General features: G+C 54.4%; 7 protein-coding genes across 7 annotated transcripts; 3 read left to right on the top strand and 4 right to left on the bottom strand.

Moving 5' to 3' along the window:
• The first annotated feature begins 46 nt into the window (after positions 1-46).
• Positions 47-1,674, top strand: CC84DRAFT_1166317 (MRP-L47-domain-containing protein). The gene is made up of 3 exons (XM_018178928.1): positions 47-898; positions 957-1,270; positions 1,318-1,674. The coding sequence occupies exons 1-3, from the start codon at positions 526-528 to the stop codon at positions 1,486-1,488; spliced, it is 858 nt and encodes a 285-aa protein (XP_018034587.1). The 5' UTR covers positions 47-525; the 3' UTR covers positions 1,489-1,674.
• Positions 1,675-1,914: 240 nt separating this feature from the next.
• CC84DRAFT_1261201 (rab GTPase activator) lies at positions 1,915-3,978 on the top strand. The gene is made up of 8 exons (XM_018185046.1): positions 1,915-1,989; positions 2,042-2,066; positions 2,114-2,173; positions 2,225-2,252; positions 2,299-2,650; positions 2,697-3,278; positions 3,325-3,591; positions 3,643-3,978. Exons 1-8 carry the CDS (start codon positions 1,944-1,946, stop codon positions 3,729-3,731), a joined length of 1,449 nt encoding a protein of 482 aa, XP_018034586.1. The 5' UTR covers positions 1,915-1,943; the 3' UTR covers positions 3,732-3,978.
• Positions 3,979-4,238: 260 nt separating this feature from the next.
• On the top strand, positions 4,239-7,615 carry CC84DRAFT_1150237 (GPI ethanolamine phosphate transferase 1). The gene is made up of 6 exons (XM_018176696.1): positions 4,239-4,367; positions 4,415-4,515; positions 4,571-6,138; positions 6,193-6,380; positions 6,430-6,677; positions 6,723-7,615. The coding sequence occupies exons 1-6, from the start codon at positions 4,300-4,302 to the stop codon at positions 7,547-7,549; spliced, it is 3,000 nt and encodes a 999-aa protein (XP_018034585.1). The 5' UTR covers positions 4,239-4,299; the 3' UTR covers positions 7,550-7,615.
• A 1,254-nt stretch (positions 7,616-8,869) lies between these two features.
• Positions 8,870-9,926, bottom strand: CC84DRAFT_1095237 (uncharacterized protein; the record flags this gene model as incomplete). The annotated part of the gene is made up of 2 exons (XM_018174607.1): positions 8,870-9,426; positions 9,476-9,926. 2 exons carry the CDS (start codon positions 9,924-9,926, stop codon positions 8,870-8,872), a joined length of 1,008 nt encoding a protein of 335 aa, XP_018034584.1.
• Positions 9,927-10,589: 663 nt separating this feature from the next.
• On the bottom strand, positions 10,590-12,075 carry CC84DRAFT_1150232 (uncharacterized protein). Its single transcript, XM_018176695.1, has 2 exons — positions 11,105-12,075; positions 10,590-11,048 (listed from the first exon to the last, which is right to left on the bottom strand). Exons 1-2 carry the CDS (start codon positions 11,909-11,911, stop codon positions 10,776-10,778), a joined length of 1,080 nt encoding a protein of 359 aa, XP_018034583.1. The 5' UTR covers positions 11,912-12,075; the 3' UTR covers positions 10,590-10,775.
• Positions 12,076-12,317: 242 nt separating this feature from the next.
• CC84DRAFT_1219423 (putative endoglucanase) lies at positions 12,318-13,978 on the bottom strand (the record flags this gene model as incomplete). The annotated part of the gene is made up of 5 exons (XM_018183080.1): positions 12,318-12,336; positions 12,397-12,469; positions 12,520-12,852; positions 12,901-13,260; positions 13,318-13,978. 5 exons carry the CDS (start codon positions 13,976-13,978, stop codon positions 12,318-12,320), a joined length of 1,446 nt encoding a protein of 481 aa, XP_018034582.1.
• A 607-nt stretch (positions 13,979-14,585) lies between these two features.
• CC84DRAFT_1219422 (uncharacterized protein) lies at positions 14,586-15,240 on the bottom strand (the record flags this gene model as incomplete). The annotated part of the gene is made up of 2 exons (XM_018183079.1): positions 14,586-14,612; positions 14,665-15,240. 2 exons carry the CDS (start codon positions 15,238-15,240, stop codon positions 14,586-14,588), a joined length of 603 nt encoding a protein of 200 aa, XP_018034581.1.
• Positions 15,241-15,308: the final 68 nt, after the last annotated feature.

The raw sequence follows: 15,308 nt of genomic DNA, 5'->3' as shown, positions 1-15,308 counted from the left end.
GTCAGAGCAGATAGAGAGGTGGAAGAAGACGAAAATGGAACAGAATTAACCCCAGAGGAGTCATACGAAGGCGAATATGACGATATATGGTCCCAGCCACAGCTAACAGCTGTACCATGGAGGTCTAAGGCTACCTCCGAGTTGTCGTGGAGAGAACCAGAGGAATATCCGTTGGCTTGGGACGGGCATGAAGGTTGAGATTGTTCGCTGCATCTTGGGATGGTGTGTTGCGGGTCCTGATACCCGCTTGGAAAATCTAGGAACTCGTCAAATAGAATTTGTTCAGTAAAAGGCCCCCTCGCACGCGGGTGAAGAGGGCGGTTGGTGGATGAGGGTCGTAAGCGGAAGATGGCGCGGGGCCCTTTATGCTTCAGCCGAAGGGCTGATCACGTGCGACGTGAGACGGGCAACGGAGACAGGCCCCTGTCTAGCGCACATGGTTGCCATCGTATCGTTAACTTTTGTCTGCAGCAGCGCCAGCACAGCCTGCCATCAGCTGCAACGGTGGGAGCTCAGCCCTGCACCATGGCCATACCGACATCACGAATTCTGCGGCCGTCGCTGCCGTCTGCACCCCGCGACACCGCTCTTTCGCTTTTTGCGTCCCCGACGCAATGCACACGGCGCACCCCCCTAGCACGCTTCTCCACATCACCATCATTACTGAAGGGGCCGGGAAGGGGAGATAACAACAAGAATCGGGGTGTGTCAGGAGTGCGACATACAGGACTGCGGCCGAGGCAGACGCTCTCGGTCAAGAACAAGGACTACGAGAACCAGAAGCTGCCCACGCCCGTGCAGCCGACCTCGCAGATCAGCGGCGATCCAGATCATGGGCTCTACGGGTTCTTCAAGGACAAGAAGCTGTTGCTAACGCCGGTCGAAGAGGGACGACATGGTGCGTGAATGTCACCAGCGATTGGAGACGATGACGAAACGGGCTGACCATAACCCAGGACGAGCGTGGACCGTCAACGAACTGCGAAATCGCGATTGGGAGACTCTGCAGCAGCTATGGTGGGTGTGTGTCAAGGAACGGAATCGCCTCGCCACTGCGCACTACGAGCACAGGAGACAAGGCGCCGGCCACGGCCAGACCGAGATGGAGGAGCGGGATGAGACGATACAGGAGACGATGAAAGCCATTCTTGACACCCTTGCGGAGCGGAACACGGCCTACGAAGAAGCGTACAAGCTGGCGAAACACGACCCGACCATTGACCTTGGCCGTACTGGGCACCAATACCAGGAATCTTCGTACGACGCAGAGGCAAGTCTACGATCGACTTTCAAGCGAAACCATGCTGACTCTCGCAGGACATGTACCAGGAAGATGACAATCTGAGTGACCCAGTTGGCGTGGTACCGAAAGAGGCTGCGGAAGGGCAGCCTCCACAATCAGAGACGATATCTGTCCAACCCTCATCCGTACCTTTACCAGAGGCAGCACCTTCCAAACAGCAGCCCAAGCAGCCAAATGCATTGTAAGAAAGCGAAGATGATCTGAGAACTGTGATCAGAGGGAACACGCTGTATGATAACTTTTGTCGGACAGAGCCCGAGTAGTGGTTAGCTTAGCAACCGCAGGTGTACATGTTTTGATACGGAGCTGTTGATACTACTGTAGCATATGTTGAAATAGTGCAGACTCGCAAGCGAGTGCATGGAAACTCGCATTTGTTAATTGTTCAGTCCCAAACCAGTAGACAAAACGCTTCAGTGACTTTGGGTAGACTACTGCCGAAACGCGACGCGCTCAGAAAGTGCAAGGCGAGTAGGGCTCCAGCGAATAGCAGCGCGAGTTGACGAAGCTCCGACCAGCATTCAAAGCACCCCCACTTGCCCGCAACCTGCTCACCGCTCTGCCTGCACCACAACAACTCTTCCGTTTTCTCTTCTTCCACTGGACAACCATATACATCTGATCCGCTGGACTGCCCATCATGGATGAGATCGCACCCGAGTACGATGTCCTGGTGCTGGGAACAGGTGCGCCGCTACCCCGCCAGTGCCACCGGAGGCAGGTGCTAACGCCTCACAGGCCTGACGGAATGCGTCCTTTCGGGGTAACACAGACTTTCCCTGAGGATGGACCTTTACTGACCGAATGTAGTGTGCTCAGTGTGCAGGGCAAGAAGGTGTTGCACATTGACCGCAACGATCATTACGGAGGGTACGTCATGCAACTCCTCATCCACAGAGCAGATATGCTGACTTTGTGAAGCGAGGCTGCATCACTGAACCTTGATGCGGTACGAAGAGCGACATTAAGACCTTGTACCCCGCTGACTCCATCAGATGTACAAGAAGTATGGCGTCACGCCGGACAAGCAGGCGCAAGAGGCGCTCAGCAAAACCCGGCCGAACGACTGGAACATTGATCTCGTCCCGAAGCTCCTCATGGCCAACGGCGAACTGACCAACATTCTCATATCCACCGACGTTACCAAGTACCTCGAGTTCAAGCAGATTGGGGGCAGTTTCGTACAACAGGGCAAAGGGCCGAAACCGAGAGTGGAGAAAGTGCCCTCGAACAAACAGGAGGCTCTTTCATCTGCTCTCATGGGAATATTTGAGAAGCGACGAGCGCAGAAGTTCTTCGGATGGGCGGTAGAAGAATATAAGCCGGACGACCCAGCGACCCATAATGGTAAGCATTATAGGAGAAACTCGAGCAATCTGCTGACGATACTCAGGCTTTGACATTTCCAATGCCACAATGAAGGAGGTCTATACCAAGTTTGGCCTCGAAGCTACGACCCAGGATTTCATTGGCCACGCAATGGCTCTCTACACGACAGACGACTACGTCAACGCTAAGGGTCGGGTTCACGAAACGTTGGAGCGCATCAAGCTGTATTCTTTATCCATGCTCCGATATGGCGCCGGGAAATCGCCATACATCTACCCGCTCTATGGTCTCGGAGAACTTCCTCAGGGGTTCGCTCGTCTTTCAGCCATCTACGGAGGCACATATATGCTGAATACCGACGTCGACGAATTCATAGAGGAAGGGGGCAAGGTTGTCGGTATCAAGGCTACCATGAAACATGATGATGGGCCTGGCATGAAGTTTGAGACGAAGGCTAAGAGAATCTTAGCTGACCCGTCGTACTTCCCTGGCAAGGTGCGCGTGACCGGGCATCTCATCAAGGCGATCCACATCCTACGAGAACCCGCACAGGACACAGATGAAGCTAAGGAATTTCTTCCTTTCAGAAAGAATGCTGATTCAATGCAACTCATCATTCCGCAATCCCAGGTGGGCCGGAAGAACGGTAAGGCTAGGTCGGTGCTTTCCGTACGAAAAGCTAACGTATGTAGACATTTACGTCGCTATCCTTGGCGCTGCCCAGAACGTTACTCCAAAGGGGTTCTACATCGCTATCGTCTCCACAATTGCTGAGAACGATGCCAACCCACACGAAGAGGTGGCTGCTGGCAAACAAGTACTTGGTAAGGGTATCGAGCCCTTGGTAACTTTCATGAGTCCGTCCATTCCGCTTTATGAGCCTATTGAGAGTGGGGAGAAAGACAATGTTTTCATCTCCAAGAGCTACGACGCCACGAGCCACTTCGAGACCACGACAGGTAAGCCTTCACGTGAGAACCAAAATCAACTCCAGCGCTAACCATTTTTAGATGACATTAAAAACATTTACCGACGCGTGGAAGGCAAGGCGCTCGTTGTCGATGGTCTGAGGGAGGGTACTTTCAACTTGGAACAATAGATGTCTGTGGGAAGTGATGACCTCGTGGATACTTAATATCAGTTTGGTATACTGCGTCCGATGGTGGTCTGGTGAATTAGGTCATACCTTGATACATACATATATTCCACTTTCCTTCCGTCTCGCTGTTGACAGGCAGGCTCACGCAGTTTACCTGCTCAGACATAATTCACTCACTCGAGCATAGTCATAGCATGAAAGGCAGTGAAGTTGCCAACAGCCGTGGATAGAGGTCTAAATTCACCGTCAGTCCTACGTTTGCTACCATCATCGATTTTACTCGACTATAAAGGTGAGACACCATTCTAACCATTTGCTTGACACAACCTTGTGAGGAACACATGCGCACATTGACAATACAAGTTGGAAGCGCGCGAAGACATGCCAGCACTCTACTTCTTCACGTTGTCAGATGTTCTAGCCCGAAAGGGAACCCTTCTGGAAGTTCTTGGCAGGAGCGGAGCGACCTCCACGTCGCGCTGGACTCCTCCAGGGTGCTCAGGAACTACGACACCAACGCTGCTCCGCCGTCTGTCTTATAGACGTCCGCTCCTTTGCCCTTTTCGCCATGGCGCAGGTTGGTCGCTACCGCTTTCTTACGATAGCGGTGATTTTTCACTTAATCTACATTTACAGGTCCGTTCCGAGAAGCTCGGAAACAGCTCACGCTAACGTGCTCGTAGCATCTTCTCGATATACTTTGTTAGCCCAGTTGTTCATGGCATGCGAGAGCACCGTCTGGAGAATAAGGAAGCACCTGCGAAAAGATTGGTGCTGTTTGTGGGTTAGTTGGACATTCGAGTCATGGCTGATGGTGCAGTTGCTGACCACGATTGCAGGAGATGGTCTACGCGCGGACAAGGCCTTCCAGTCGTTTCCTGACCCTGACCCTGCAAACAGAGGTTCAGAGGACGCAAAGGTACCCCGGCCTCTCGCGCCGTTCCTGCGCTCGCGCGTTCTCGATCACGGCACGTTCGGAGTGTCTCACACTCGTGTCCCGACCGAGTCCCGTCCAGGCCATGTTGCGCTGATCGCTGGGCTTTACGAGGACGTCTCTGCGGTTACCACAGGCTGGAAGCTGAATCCCGTACATTTCGATAGCGTGTTCAATCGCAGCAGACATACTTGGAGTTGGGGAAGTCCGGACATTCTGCCCATGTTCGAGCAAGGCGCCGTGCCCGGCAGAGTGTATGCAGACACTTACGATGCCGAAGCGGAGGACAATTCAAAAGACGCTTGGGTGCTGGACACGTGGGTCTTCGACAAAGTCAAAGCGCTCTTTGCAGAAGCCAAGTCAAATGCCACGCTGGACGCCGAACTGCGCCAGGACAAGAATGTATTTTTCCTGCACTTGCTCGGACTAGATACCACCGGACACTCCCACCGCCCGTTCTCGTGGCAATACCTGCATAACATCCAGATTGTAGACCAGGGTGTTCGTGAGATGACGGAGCTGATCGAGGGGTTTTACGATGACGGAAAGACTGCGTTTGTGTTCACAGCAGATCACGGGATGAGCGATTGGGGGAGTCATGGAGACGGACATCCAGACAATACTCGCACGCCCTTGATTGTTTGGGGTTCCGGGATCCCGGCACCGGTTGTCAACAAGTCTGGCGTAGCGCGCGGCCATGAGGACGGTTTCTCCTCTGACTGGGGACTAGACCACATCGAGCGACACGATGTCGCTCAAGCTGATGTCGCCGCCCTCATGGCGTATCTGGCTGGCCTGGCTTTCCCAACCAACTCTGTCGGAGAGCTACCGCTTTCCTACCTAAACACAGACCTGAAAACAAAAGCCGAAGCTCTTCTTGTTAATGCCCAAGAGATCTTGGAGATGTATCATGTGAAAGAGGGCTTGAAGAGGTCTCACGAGTTGCGGTACAAGCCTTTCCCTGGTCTGGGTGATGAGACCCATTCAGTGGAGTATCGTGTTTCTCAGATTCGTAAGGCCATCGACAAGGGCGAGGCAGAATACGCTATTCGACAGAGTCAAGAGCTCATTCAACTCGGTCTGCAGGGTCTGCGATACCTTCAGACTTATGACTGGCTATTTCTCCGTACACTGATAACTTTCGGCTATCTTGGATGGATCGCATTTGCCTTAACCACAGTCATTGACCTTCACGTCCTTCATGGGAATTCGAAGACGATTCGCACCGTATCCAGCAAGGTCACTTTCTCTTCCATACTAGTTCTACTGTATTCTGTGCTATTCAAGCAACAGTCGCCATGGATCTACTATGCTTACGCGTTTTTCCCTGTCCTTTTCTGGGAAGAAGTCTGGGCTCGCCTTCCGGCGATCAAGCAGGGCGGTAAAGTGCTCTTTGCTGGTGTGAGCTCGCCCGCAGACATCGTCAGCCTGTCATTCTCTACACTTGGTTTTTTTGGTCTTCTGGTTGCTTTGGTACGTTTTATCCCCATGGCTATTCGCCATCTGCGACAACTGACTCATGAACAGGGCGAGAGTTATTTCACCCGAGAGATCTACACCGCATGCTACTTACTCGCATCAAGTTGGCCGATGTTCTACGGCGAAACCTTCATGAAGAAGAACTACGGTGCTATCTTCTCTTGGATTGTGTCTTGCATGTTGATGAGCACGTTCACCTTGCTTCCAGCAAACAAGGCAGAGAGTCTAAGCAACATGTAAGCAGTGAACCCGAATGCTTGCATAACGTACTGATTCAAGTCACAGTATGTGTGGAGGTGCTCTTATGCTCACCGTGGGCGTGCTTTACATGGCTGTCAAAGCACTGAACGATATCTCGTCGAGCAACTTAGAAAGAGCTGACTCAGATGGCGGTATTGTACCCACAGTTATTTATGGAGCCCAAACAGGTCTAGTCGCTCTTGCTATGATTGTCACCAGATCTAGTGTCATCACGCTACGGGCTCGAGAAGGACTTGGCTCTGGTAACCTTTACGTGGGATGGTTCACACTTTGTAAGCTTGTCATTGATGATGTTTCAAGTGTACTGACGAAAATAGTGGCGTCGCTCGCTCTCCCATCAGCGTATCCACGACACGCCAACCGACATTATCTCCAGAGGCTGATCGTCATCTTCCTCCAATTCGCACCAACGTTCATCATTCTCACCATCTCATACGAAGGCCTTTTCTACTTCTCATTCTGCCTGTGTTTGTTCAGCTGGATGCGCTTGGAACACAAAGTGCACTTACATACATCTAGCTCTTCGGACAAGGCTGCAGTTACAGCGAATCCCCTGAAGCCAGCAGTAACAGCAGCGACAACCCGACTTACTGCGTTAAAGAAGGGCGAGTATCGATCGCTCACACTAGCGGATGCCCGAATTGCCCTGTTCTTCTTTTTCTTCATCCAATCCGCCTTCTTCAGCGCTAGCAACATTGCGTCGGTCTCCTCCTTCTCTCTGGACGCCGTATACCGCCTGGTACCCATCTTTGATCCCTTCTCCCAGGGCGCACTCCTCATTCTCAAGCTCATGGTACCGTTTGCCGCTCTGAGCGCCGCTTTCGGTCTCCTCAACCGTAGGCTCGGCGTTGCGCCTTCGGCACTCTTCATGGTTGTGATGGCCGTCAGTGATGTCATGACTCTGTCTTTCTTCTACAAGGTCAAGGATGAGGGTAGTTGGCTGGACATCGGGACTACGATTAGCCACTTCGTCATTGCCAGTCTGCTGGGCGTGTTTGTGGCTGGGCTGGAGTTGGTGAGCGAGGGCATCATCGGTGGTGTGGAATTCGATGATGAAGGAACTCAAAAGCATACGAATGGCCATGCCAATGGGAAGGCGGGGGTCAAGCATTCGGATGAAAACGATGCTATCAAACAGACGTAGTTAGAATGCGTTCTTGATAGAGGATTAATCCCTCAATATGCTACCATGCGGTCGCGGTAATGCCTGTACGTGTGAGACGTGTGGTTCCCGGCTACCGGAGTCACAAGCTTAGCTCGACATACAATCATGTCACCACCCACAATTCAGTATATCATGTTCCCTGATACCTCAGCAGCTCATGTAAACAATACCCATACCACACCACCCCAACAACCCCAATTGAAGCACTCCCGACCTCGAGGCTTCAACCCCGACCACCTACTCTTGAATCTTTCAAATATAAATATACTGCTACCCTGTGTCACCGACCGGGCTAGCATCCTGAGATGATGCAGCATGGAGTAAACTCTACGGGAAAAGAATCAGCAACTTGCTACTTTACAACGCAGATGACCGTTAAGATGTCGCAACCGAGAGATGCTAGTCGACTGACACACTATGCAGCAGCAACTTTCCGCCAGCTCCCCTAGGCCCCCCCACTCCGTTCATTCACCATTGGCCGCTTCCCATCCGGTTCCTGCCATTGCGGAGCCAAGGCAACTCTGTCCACGAGCTGGTCATAGGCTCACGAAGACAATACACGGTACACTCGGTTACAGCCGGTCTACACTATTCACCACGCACTGTCGGCTCTTGAACAGCACCAGGGTCGAGGGCCAAGAAAAATTTCCAGTATTGACAATGCATTCAACGCTCAGACTAACTATACTATGCCTCCTGGCTTATTATCTAGCAGCAAATGCCGTCTCTCCCCCTCTTGGTCCCACGCTTCTGCAAACCCCCCTATTTTGTGGATATCCAAATCGTCCAAAGTACGGACAGCGCGAGATACCCAAATGCACCAATGATTCCAGAACGCCGAGACAACAAGGAGATTCGTGTCGTGAGTATTAGTTACAGTTATCGAGCGAGCCTTTGATCCTGTCGTCCACTGTGGAATTTTGGCCAGGAGCAGGCGCTATAAAGGTGTGCAGTCGAAACATACAGTGGAAAAAGTTGGGACGATGTGAATGAGAGAGGTGCCAGATGTGGGTCTGCTTTGCGGCAGCGAGGTAGGACTCAGGGTAGCGAAAGCGCCCAGAGAGCATTAGTACTCGACTGTAGTGCTTGCGCGCCGTCTTTGCATACAACGCTGGCCGGGGCGGGCCTGGGTCGCTCCGGGTTCGAGCACGTCTCCGAGTACGGCCATGAAAAGACAAAGGCTCGGGGACAGCTGAGCGTCTAAACGCGTCAAGGTGATAACGGGCCCGGAGGGAACACAGCGTCTCGTCGCTATGACTACGCACTCATGTCAGCCACGCGCGTCACCAAAGATAATCTTTAGTGGTACCGCGGAGGCGACCCGCTTTGTGCCCCGTTGGCGCTCTGGTAGCCCCTTTGCTCCGTCTCCCTTCGCATAACATCAAGTGTCTGCGGGAAGTACGGCTTGATGCCGTAGGTCGACAGGTACTGAGCGGTCTTCTCAATTCGCTTGATCTCGCGTTGGACGTTCCACTCCTCGCCTTCGCCGAAGCGTCTGCTGACTACATCAACCATGGCGGCGTCGAGGCGGCCGTAGAAGTCGCGGCGGGCAGCAAGATCGTCTTCATCGCCCGAGTCCAGGCCGCCGTGCGAGTTGAGATTGCCGCCGAGTTTGAGGACGAGATCGAAGGCGTGTCGAGGTCCCGAGGGAAGGAGCGCCAGTCGCTGGATGTCGGGCAAAAACTTGAGCATAGCCGACGCGAAGTGAGCAGAAGAGATGGAGTCGTTGAGGTCATCCTGCAAGCGGTGGAGATCGAAGTTGACGATGGTGATCTTGCGGTCCAGTTGGGCATTGAGGGTGACGGCTCCGTCGGCAGTGGTCGTGTCCATGATCTTCGCGATGGATGGCGGAACATCTGCAAGAGTCAGTCAAGTGACAAACGTGATGGAGGCTGGTAGCCGTACCGGGTCGCAGTCCGCGCTTGTCGATCCAGCTGTGCACCTCGGCGCGCTGCTGCTCCAACTGCTCGACCCACGCCTGCATGTCGGCGAGCTGGCTCTCCAGCTGCTCGATCTTCTCCGTGTAGGGCCGCACGGCCTGGTTGAAGGCCTGGGTGAGCAGGTCAGGCATGGGCTCCGGCTTCAAGCCGGAGCTCAGAGGCGGGGTGGGCTGTCCCAACGACATGGAGTTGACGCCGTTGGATAGACCCCTCGAGTACTGGGGCTCCTGGGGCTGCTGGGGTCGCGGATACATGTCCTGCTCGGTGGGCGACGAGACTTGCTGCTGCTGCTGCTGCTGCTGCTGGGTGTGCGAGGACTCGGGCCTGATTTTCTCGTAGTCGTCGTAGGACTGGGAGCGTTGCGGGCCGTCGTTCTCGATGTAGCTGTTGGCGCGGGAGCGGCGCTTGAAGAACATTATGGAGAGAAAGAGTGTGGGAGCGCGCGCGTGGGTGGAATGCAATATAAGCGAAGGCGTAGCAATTCAGGAGCGCGCTCGCCAGTGGAGGCTGGAACTCTGGTTCAGCGCCGCTGTTGAGTGGAGAGAAATGGGGGAGGCTTGCGGGAGGTTGGGAGCGAGGCGCGGGCCGTCCGACTACTGATAAAATAGTGCGCGACGTGACACGACCCGGGCGGATGGCTGCGCAGGCAATCGCGTGCGACGCAGGCCAGGAAGAATACAAGCAGCGAGTGCGCGGCCGCAATTGACGCTGTGCTGTCGGCGCGTGTCGAGGACAACTCATACCACCAAGTGGACAGCCAGAGGCGCATGCGCGTAGCTCCTCAACCGCGCGGGACAGGCAGGCACGGACCAGCTCCTCCGACGCCCAGCCACGGCCTTTCGTTTGAATCGCACTCCTCGAGAGGACACGCTCCACCCACCGCCGAGAGCCTGGCGTCTTGCCTGTCCAACCTGCACAGCGCCATGCCCCCAAGTGGATCCTGCCGTTGCCGTGGTTGCCACATGCACCGCTCCTGTTGCGTCGCTGTCGTGTGACCCTCCGTCTCAGCGCTCCCCCACCGCTGCTGACGAGTTCCGTAGACACTCACGATGCCTTGTCAGGTTACAGTCTTCAAGATTGTACGAGATTGAGTTGTGCCAGTATTCAGTGCGTACTAGATTACATTGCCATCAGCCACCGCCATGATGAAGTTGGATGGCGCATCACCTGCCGAAGCAGTCGGTGCCGAGCCATCGACGAACAGCCCAATGCTTGCAGGAACCAGCTTCTCGAGAAGCAGGCCACTACCCTATCTCACCACGCCCTCACAGTTCGTTCTTGAACATTCTGTAGGCCTCGTCCCGCTCTCTGCCCTGCACCACGCCTTCGGTCATGTTCCGTATCATACTCTGCGCAAAGTCCGTTTGCACTGCCCAACCAGCCAGCTTCCCTACTACCGTCACAAGAAAGACGTGACATGCCAGGTCCGCACCAGCCACGAACAATATTTGTTTGTACGCCGGTACAGCAACGAACGCGATGAGCTCAGCCAGAGGGGTGATGTAAACCAGAGAGCCCACATAGTTGATCGCGACGACCTGCACCATTGATCATCAGTCTCGGTATGTAGCGGAAATCAGCAGGCACGACTCACCTCCAGCATGTTCTCCAAAGTCTTCCTCGGCGACCCCAGTCTCAGCGAGCGGCGGACAACATGCAGCACCGCATAATACCACACACGCCCAACCGTCAAGCCCAGTATCCACTTGAGCAATGTATTGCACCAGTTGAGCGAGGCACGCCGCACGCGTCCCTGCGCGATCCATTTCTTCACCACTTCCTCTTCGCGGTCCTCGTCCATTTCGTCCTTCTCTTTGACAACGACATCTCGTCGCCGCGACCGCGCGGGTAGTGCGCGCTCCAGTGCCAACAGCCAGCAGTACTGCAACGTGCACATGAAGAGATAAGCAACAACCTCTAGTGGCAGCTCCTTCGTGTAGAACGGCTCCTTCTGCTCTTCCGGCTCCTTCTGCTCTTCCGGCTCCTTCTGCTCTTCCGGCTCCTTCTGCACCTTCGGAATAGAGAGAGTCTTGTTCAGTACTGTGCCGTTCTCTAAAGTGACCCTAATCGACAACTCAGAGGGCTCGTCGCTGCCTTTGCCCATATCCTTGATAGCGTCCTCGATCAAGCGGTCGGCCGTGGCGTGGTCAATCGGAAGTCCATCTTTCTCATAGCTGAAACCCGTGGGAAGAAAAGCACTTTTGGAGGCCACAGCATTGCTAGTGTTCGTAGTATTGCTAGCCACCGTTACATTCTTGGTGATAGCTGTGAGGTTCATCACCGCCGGATTCTCCCAAACGTCCTGGAATATGTTTTCGCTTGCATGGTGGGTGAGAATTTGGCAAGCCGCGTACATGGCGGTGGTCTGGAAGACAGTCGTCCACATCGTCGATGAAGGCATTTTGGATCCCGCAAGTTACAGATTGTGGAGCGCGCGATAGAGTGTAAGAGGGAAACGTTGCGAAAGCGTGGATTTGATAGTCGTAGTGGACCGGTAGGTTGTGGCGGTGCACTAGGGCGTGCCGCTCCTTGCAGATCAAATCAGGCTCCAGTGGAGCGAGGCATTGTCTGCGTGGTTTTGCCTCGATCCGTTCGATGGCCACTACCGGGACTACTCGGCGTTCACGGCAACCAAGACTTACAATTATGGCCGTGCTTCGGCGGGGTTGTGGGGGCCAGACACACGACGCCGTGAGGAAACGAACATGTATACCATCTACTAGTATTTACACTACTGCAACGATGACGCTATTTACAAATCCCTCCCTCCACATCCACTTTCGAGGTCGCAGCGCGCCTGATCGAGCTCACAGACATTGAGAGTAGCTACGGTGTTGTTAACATTTGCGTTTCGTATCCGCATCGATGGGGCCAGATTGAACTTACTAGTCGTTAGACACGACGCACTTGTACGGGCTGACGCAGGCCGTGGGGCCAGTCCATCCCTTTCCGCCACATTCTGGAAGACATTAGCAACTGTCCTTGGCTTCTCCGAAATCATCTACTCACGGCCATAGTGCGTCTGCGCGGGACCTGCAGCCGACGACGTGGTCGAAGCCTTGGTCGTGGTCGTGGCCTTTGTGCTTGCCGTCGCGGTCGAAGCCTTGGATGTGGTAAGCGTGGTTCCAGCCTTGGACGTCGTGGTGCCAGAGCCGCTGCCGCTGGAGAAGGTCGAGCCGATGTCGCCCCAGCGGATGCCGCTGAAGACGACGTGGGTGGTGGGGTTGTTCTGGATGATGAGCGAGGGGTTGCCCTCGGTCGTGGAGCAGGGGCCGTTGGAGCCCGTGTCAAGCCAGTTCATGTAGCCGGTTGCGTCGTTCCAGATGGCGAAGGTGAGAACCACTGAGGAACGTTAGTGGGCGAGGAGGTTTGACGGTCAGGATGACTTACTTCCGCGGGCGAGTGCCTTCCCCGAGGTTGCTAAGCCGCCGAACGCAGCAGCGGTGCTGTCCAAAGAGTTGCACATCTCCGAGGTAAGAGTGTCACCACCGGTGTTGGCACTAGCGACCACTACCCCGTTCTGGAGGTACTTCCTCGTGATGCTGGTCAGGGTGCCAGAAGCGGTACCGTCGTTGGTGTTGAACTGGGTGACGACAGTGAACGGCTTGGTCGTGTCGACTGTACCGCCGGGACCGTAGTAGTTATGGTAGCCTTGCGAGTACGGGTTGAAGCCGCATCCGTTGCGATCACAGTCGGAGTCGGTGCAGGGGTGGGGTGTGAATGCGATGGCCTTCGAGTTGGCCTCCAAGACTAGGGAGAGGTACAATTAGCAGCCGTCAAGATAGACATTGGGCTGGGGTGACTCACTATCCATTTCATTACAGCAATAGCCAGCACCGCTCGTGTTGACCGTTCCATTCCTCCAGTTCTGCACCGGGCATTGGGCATCGCAGTATCCACCGCCATAGTTAGCACCGCCCTGGTTGTACTCGCTGCGGCCTCCAGTCTTGTCCATTTCACCCAGATACAGCGCGCCGTTTTCGCCACAGGGCAGCTGGGAGAGATCGACAGTGAAGGTCAGCTCCTGCCCGTTCAGCTGGAGCATTTCGTAGTTGCCGTCGGAGCCCAAAAGGTACAACCGTGGAGACGCATTCTGGTACGCGCCGTCGCTGTTCTTGGTGTACTGGTACATGGTGAGAGTGTCTCCGGAGGTAGTGACGCCATTGGCAGTGTAGTTCGTGTCACCTTGCACGAAGCAGTTCTTAGCGCAGGTCGCCTCGTCGGGACAGAGTGTTGTGTTGATTGCTCCAGACGCGGTTGTGCACGACAACCAGTCGGCGGTATGGAACCAGTGGTAGTTCCAGTCGATGACGACGGAAGTATCTTGCGCGACGCACCCGCCCGCCTTGGTACACTTATAGGTCGTGAGTTTGGGATGGACCTCGGCGGTGTCGTCCGGGTTTTGCGCGATAGCAAGTTGGCATCCGGCTAGAGCCACAGCAAGCACACTAGCGAATCTCGGTGCCATTTTGAAGTCGAGATGTGTTGTCGCTCACTTCAAATGTACGACAAGTAGAATTGGCTCTCCCTGTGGAGGTTCCCTGGGTCAACTCCCCCTATTTATCGCTGCTTGAAATTCCACAACCCCAATTTTACATTGTGAGATTGCTGGCCGCCGCGCCGACGGCAGCCCTTGCCTGGTCCACGGATCCGCGAGGTTATTGAATCCGCGAATGGGGGCTGTCATAGTCTTGTTTCAAGGATCCGGGGGAAGAAGCGAGCACTACGGTGGTAGATCTTCCGTGGGTAGACTCGCTAATCTGCCCTGATCAGTAGGGTACATTTATATTGCAATATCACCTGCACGTGGTCAGTCGTTCTGGCCAAGCTCAACGGCCCTGGTACCGACGCTATCGAGACTTTGCGCCACGTGAGCTTGTTTTTACAAGTTTGGTTTTATTAAAGCTTCCTCGATAGTCACAAAGCTTGAGAGCGTCGGCCCGCATTCCGGAATACCGGGCTTGCCTTGTGCGCAACACAAGTCTGCGACGTATTTAGGGGAAATGTGACCAAATTCTCGGAATGTGTGGATGTGGAATAATTTTGCACTGCCAATGAGAACCACAAGCCAAGTCTCAGTTGATGCCTGTAACGAGGGGGGCCTATTCGCAGTGAGCTTGCGATCACAACCTCAGGTTCCAATGGCCTGCCTACCATGTATACCAGATTCCTATACACAATCTTCCACAGCCCATCGCGCTTCTCCCACGTATCTTGATACTGCCCATACGCATACAGCACGCTGTCCCCACCTAAGATGTTTCCCGGCCCGACTGTTCCATTCTGAGGAAGGAGATGTACAGCCCTGTAGTAGGTCACGCTGATGGCTTTCTTGCTGTCGCAAATGCGCACAGTTTGCGGCCCGAGGAGGTGTTGGGTTGCGGGGAACGATGCTAGAGCCTGTTCGAGTGTAGCGGCGATAGTTGAGAGCCCGTTCAAAACACCAAGAGGAGCAGAATAGTTCGCTACAGCGTCTGTGGCGAAGATACTAGACAAAGAAGGGAAAGCGCGGCCGTCAATAATGTAAGGATACAGGGTAAGCGTTTGACGGATTGCTTCCGTGTGAAAAAGCGTCGTAGCATCAAGATAGTGGTGAGGCGAAAAGTAATCTGGAAGCTGCGGGATCGGAACTGGCGACGGAGAGAACTGAGTGCATGATAGAGAAACTATGGCATGCGGTGCACTCATGAGCAGCACCGCGGCGAGGGCATGGCTGTTCCAGAGATACATTATCGTGCTTGGTGCCAATTGTGACGGAGAAACGAAGGGCAGTGACGGCCCGTGGGTCGCGGTCTTAT

The sequence above is a fragment of the Paraphaeosphaeria sporulosa genome, assembly GCF_001642045.1.
Source record: "Paraphaeosphaeria sporulosa strain AP3s5-JAC2a unplaced genomic scaffold CC84scaffold_7, whole genome shotgun sequence".
Classification (NCBI taxonomy): domain Eukaryota; kingdom Fungi; phylum Ascomycota; class Dothideomycetes; order Pleosporales; family Didymosphaeriaceae; genus Paraphaeosphaeria; species Paraphaeosphaeria sporulosa.
The sequence above is the reverse complement of the archived record's forward strand: the minus strand, read 5'-3'. Positions and strand labels throughout refer to the sequence as shown.